Source organism: Carassius auratus, chromosome 8, assembly GCF_003368295.1.
Source record: "Carassius auratus strain Wakin chromosome 8, ASM336829v1, whole genome shotgun sequence".
Classification (NCBI taxonomy): Eukaryota; Metazoa; Chordata; class Actinopteri; order Cypriniformes; family Cyprinidae; genus Carassius; species Carassius auratus.
The window spans coordinates 17280444-17286121 of NC_039250.1; the positions used below are offsets into that span (position 1 = coordinate 17280444).

Below are 5678 nucleotides of genomic sequence, written 5' to 3' on the forward strand. Positions count from 1 at the left end.
ACAGAGCATTGTACTAAAAATGATGGGCACTAAAGTTAAAAATACAATACCATTGTCTCTGGAGCAGTTTCACATCTCTGAGGAATATGGGTTTATTCTTCCTGAGCCTCTGGTAGGTCATTACACTTCCTGTACAACATTTTGTTAGCTGCAGTTAGTATTTTTTTAAATGCATTTTTATGTTTTTATACCTTGCTTACCAACTCATTCAAAATGTAAGAATAAAGGCAATTTATGACAAAAGAAGCAACTGACTGCTCTCAGGTAAAGCTACAGTTCTGTCATTATTTGTTATAGTTTGGTAACACACTGAAAGTTATTGTTCTAGTGAGAAGGATTTAACAAACTATTGATTTGCATTCATATAATCAGTATATTAAGATGCAGTAAGCCTGATTGTTTGTATAAGAAAGCATTAGACTTCAACATTGTTTGCTTTCTAAGTGACCTAATTGTTTTAATATTAAATATATTTATACAAAACTTTGCTCTCCAAAAATGCAATTTTATAATTTCACTAGTTCACATTCAGAAGCCAAGGAAGCAGACAGACAGTGATGATAGAAAACTATAATGTTTTAGCTTCCAAGATGGTAAATTATAAACTTTGACTCACAATTAGTGTCTGGGATTATGTATCTCTTTCAATTATTGGTGGAAACCCAAGGATCCACCTCAAGATATCCGTCGTATTCAACTCTTTGGCTGAAAAAATAAATAAATGTATGGTAAATTTTATGGATATATAATTTGACATAAACTGAATATTCAGTGAGTGTGGGATTCCCTCATCAAATGTACATTTGTATACATACAATGTTATGTCATGAAACTATATATGGTGCAGGATGATAGGTTCTAATTCAATATGATATAATACAATTATTCAGTTGGCACAGCTTCAGCAGCCAATGAGCTTGCTGCTGTACATTCAAATACTTGGCTAGTGTTTGCTGTAGCAGTTGCAGTGCACTTCAGAAGCCCTCCACCTTCCCCAGCTCCACCTGTACAGATCCGCTCCTGGGTAATTTCATGTATGTTCAATATATAGGGATTATTTAATGTATGTTATATGCTCACAGCAGCTTGTCTGTGGATGTATTGGCAGCAACAAGCCTCAATTTAATTTATGCTAAACTCTCTGAGAGCTGTCATGACGGAACAGTAAATGTAATGAAAAATGATCAAAAATATATATCTCATAGCATATTATTGCATTATGGACACATACTATATACAACTACATTGTGTTTCAGAGAGACCTGCCGGTGTACTACAAGCCCTGGATGGACATTGCCAGAAATGTGCCAGAACTCATCTCCTCCCATTCTTTGCGTCTCAGAATTCATGATGTATGAGCTTTCATAATGAGAGCGTTTTACCAAAACAGAGTAACACATTAACATTTTGCTTGTCCATTTAGAATGTAAACGTTCTTCAACATTTTGATTGACAGATTCGATTGTTATGTTAATTTCATTAAAAGGTATACTTTTACTTTCATTTTCCTTTCGGCCTTTCTTTCCTTTCATTTTCATTAGAGGAACTACAACGCCTCTATGGGAATGTCATGTTTAACCTTTTTTGGAGCCAAATTATGTTCCAGTTAAAAAATAAGATAACTGAATAAGATTTTTTTATGACATCTTTTATACTTATAAATTCAAATTAATTACATTTACAATAATTTAACTGTTATATGTAATGGTAGGCTACTTCTAATTGTTTCTGAACACTTGAATCCATTTTTTTAAGAAATGTAATTGATACAGTTTATTTATTTTGAATCTAATTGATGGAAGCACAAAACAAATTAAATTGTGTATGACTGATGCGTACTTACAAAATGTCACATTTGAGCTTTATTTTAAAAGAAAGTAGCCTATTATTTAAAAAAAAAAAAAAATTCTGTCATCTTTTTTCTGCCTTGTGTGACACATAATTCTTTCTTTCTTTTAAACAAACAAACAAAAAAAAACTAGTTTGATATTTTGCACTTAGACTGATTTTCTATTTATTTATTTTTAATTAATTTTATTTTACTTGTGGTACCAAGTAGGACATAAACACCAGAAAATGTTAATGGTGAGAATGAATGCAGGGTTTGGAAAGGTTATTAATCTAATGCTGATTATTCTGTGATTGATTTGCACTCTGTATTCTATCTCAGATGCCTCAGTTGGAGACTCATTTGCTGCGGACGCATCGTGAGCTGCGTTTGGCCCATCTGGCTTTGAGCGTAATGACTATGGGTTACGTATGGCAGGAGGGAGAGAGAGAAACAATAAAAGTACAACAGTGATCTTATATTCATTCCAGACCATTCCAGAACACAACTGAAGCACAGAACCAAACTGTCTGACTATTTCTGTGTCTCATGATCCTCCAGGTGCTTCCATGGAGTCTGTCGCTGCCGTTCTGTGAGGTGTCTCAGAGACTGGGTCTCCCTCCGATCCTCATCCACGCTGACACAGTCCTCGCCAACTGGAAGAAAAGAGATCCAGATGGGTAAACTCACTGATCCATATAAAACTGTGTTTTTAGTAATGTTATCTTGCCGTGTTTTATTTAATTTGTGTAAAAAACCTGCTATCAGTTGGCATTCCGGTTCATCTCAATGGCAGCTGTTTCTTTAATTTAGATATTATATGTTTCACCTTTTCTCCCATAATAATATATGTTACATATATTATTAAGCAAACTAACCAGTAATATTAATTTCTTTTTCATGCACCACTGGACATGGATTGTTCCCAGACCTTTTTCCATAGAGTATGTATTTTGTATTATTAACAGAATGCGTGTTTAATGTTATCCATTTGTAGAACCAGCAGAGGGAGCCATCTCATTATGTTCTAAAGGGGAATATGTAAATATGATCAGTGGCAATTCAGATCCTCATTGCAGCAACTATAAACATATTTTGGTCAAAATTTAGACACCACAATAAACAACATAACACGAATAAATAAATAATTCACATGTTGATGTAGTTTGTGGCTAGTGCTTCTGTAGTGTTGACCTGTCCATTCGTGGTGACTGTTTTTGCTTCCTGGAAGGAACTTGGACTTGTTGCTGACATTGCCTGGTGGGGAAAGTGTAAGAGGATTTTTTCTGGTGACACTGCTGGTGGAGTTGGCAGCTGTTCCTGGCCTGAAGGTCTGACACCTTTACAAACGCCACAGTTCACTGAGCTAAGCTGTAATAGCCAAGAACACACCATGATACACCATGCTAATATTTCATCAATCACTTTGGTTCATCATGGCACGTGAATATGCATCGGGAAAAAAACATGTGTTGGATTTACTTGGAAACAGTTTCCACTCTTCACCACTTTTCACAAATGCACAAAGAAATGGAATTAAAGACTTAAAGATTTAAACATGACATTTTGAAGTAGAATGACTAAACTCCATTAATCTTTATTTTATTTGCAACTTCGAAAGCCACTTTACAGTGTGGTATTACCATTTGATTACATTAGAGTATCATGTAATACTAGCTGTTTTTTTTTCACAGTCTATCCTTGATGTCATCAACGGCGTCCAGTATAATGATGTTGCTATGGTCACCAGAGCTCTGGATGTTGTCAGTCAGGCCATAGACAGCATGAAACAGGCCCTTAAACTAATGCATGGTAATACTTTCAGGAGGACAGACGAAATTGTGTGCTCTAATACATTCATTCAAGACATGTGACAAATTAATCTTTACTGTTTCAGAATATGTAGATCCCTCCATATTCTATGGCATCATGAGGATATATCTGTCTGGGTACGCCATACTGTACATTTCCCTGCTGTCTTTTTGGATATCCTTTAAAATTCTTCTGAATATATAAAAAGGTAACACTCCTTCTGCATGTGGGTGTTAGATGGAAAGATAACCCATTAATGCCAGAAGGTCTCGTGTACGAGGGAGTTCAGGAGAAGCCACTGGAGTTTTCAGGAGGCAGTGCTGCACAAAGTAGTATCTTACACTGCTTTGATGAGCTGCTGGGAGTCCAACATGAAGGCAGCAGTGGTAAGAGAACCATCGGTAATTGTTCTTAAGGTTAAATCATTCCTGGTTGCATGATGCATCAAGATGCATCAATGCATGTATTTATATGAAAAAGATTATTTCGCTCTGTCAACACCATCCACACAGGGGCCTTCCTGAGAAGAATGAGGGACTACATGCTGCCCGCTCATAAGCAGTTCATTGAAAACATCTCTAGACGCCCGTCTTTGCGCAGCTTTGTGCTCCAGCAAGCAGATGAGCGTCTAACACACACATTTGAGCAGTGTGTGGCTCGCTTGGTGGACTTTCGAAATTACCACATCATCATTGTCACCCGCTACATCACTATCCCGGCCTCCCATGCCAAACAGCTCCGTGCCAATAAGCAGGGTTTGGCCGTGGCGCTGGACGCGATCAGAAGTGCACCCACAGCGCTGGAGGAAAGAGGTACTGGAGGGTCAGGGATTATGACCTTTCTGAAGACGGTGCGTGACGAAACCAAAGACACTTCCATCTCACAGTGTACTAATGGGAACCACGTCTCGCCAGACCCAGCGATAACAGAAATACAGAAGGCTGCATCTGAGCTCGCAACAGAATCATAATTGCACCAAAGTATCTTGGAATGGTGATTTGACAACCAAGGCTAATTGGAAAAATTTGCCTGGTGTGAAACTTCTGCAAAATGATGTAGTTTTGTGACACTATCAGAGTGAAATGTCCAATGAGTATTTACGACTAGTTTATTCACTTTGCATGCTTTAGATGTAAAACATCCATGTTTCACATAATTATCGTGTGTTTTATACGTAAACTAATTGGTGAATTGGTTAATTGAACCAGTTTGTAGAAATTAACCATCTGAAAGAATCAGTTTCAAAGAAAATGGATTAGATTGAATTACAGGTATTAGTGTAGTGAAAAAATTCAGTTTCTTGCACAGACCAATTGTTGACCAAACATATATTTTACAAACTTACTGGACATCCAAAACAATGATGCTGTATGTGTGCAAATTGATATTTTATTTATTTTTTAACCAGTTGATAAGTTGGGGGTGTTGGGTAAGACATTGCAAGTAACACGAGTAACGTAATCAGATTACTTAATTTTTTCAAAGTATTGCTTTTTAACATAAGAGAAAACATCTGAGTTAAATGAGTAACACTAACACCAGTTACTTCCCATTACTTTACAGACAGCTCTTCTGTCTGAATGTTGAGAGAAATCGGGAGTAAGTGCATAAGCGTTGTTGCACTTGCATAAAAAACTGATTCCTTGTTCCTCAAAATGAATAAAAACAGTGAAATGCAAATTCAGAATATGTCGTAAAACTCGACAAATTAAATGATGTCAAATAACAAAATGTCCTTTGAATTGAATCCCATTTTATTAACCTTATTTACATTTTATAGATATTTATGATCTAATTCAACAACATGATTAAGAAGATAAACATAAAATTTGTGTTTATTTTTTTTAAATTGCAAAGTGTATTTTCCTGTGTACTATTATTTATGCAATCCAGAATAGCAGCACAGCTGAATTTTTTGCTTGAGCTGAGCCCTCTACAGACGTGAATTTACATTTCCTTTAGCCTGCGTGACGCTTAGTCATTTCACTTTGCGGATATTTGCAAAAAAAACTAAACTTTTTTTATATATATATATTTA

At 36.1% G+C, this 5678-nt stretch overlaps 1 protein-coding gene across 1 annotated transcript; it reads left to right on the plus strand.

Moving 5' to 3' along the window:
- Window positions 1-5321, plus strand: LOC113106758 (indoleamine 2,3-dioxygenase 2-like). The gene is made up of 10 exons (XM_026268786.1): window positions 1-112; window positions 1257-1352; window positions 2171-2290; window positions 2390-2508; window positions 2758-2772; window positions 3060-3159; window positions 3523-3640; window positions 3726-3777; window positions 3878-4026; window positions 4153-5321. The coding sequence occupies exons 1-10, from the start codon at window positions 20-22 to the stop codon at window positions 4608-4610; spliced, it is 1320 nt and encodes a 439-aa protein (XP_026124571.1). The 5' UTR covers window positions 1-19; the 3' UTR covers window positions 4611-5321.
- Window positions 5322-5678: the final 357 nt, after the last annotated feature.

Coding starts and splice junctions, on each gene's coding strand:
- LOC113106758 (XM_026268786.1), top strand. CDS start 20: ATGATGGGCACTAAAGTTAAAAATACAATACCATTGTCTCTGGAGCAG. Junction 2,291..2,389: donor GAGAGAGAGAAACAATAAAA/GTACAACAGTGA, acceptor ATGATCCTCCAG/GTGCTTCCATGGAGTCTGTC. Junction 3,160..3,522: donor CAGCTGTTCCTGGCCTGAAG/GTCTGACACCTT, acceptor TTTTTTTCACAG/TCTATCCTTGATGTCATCAA.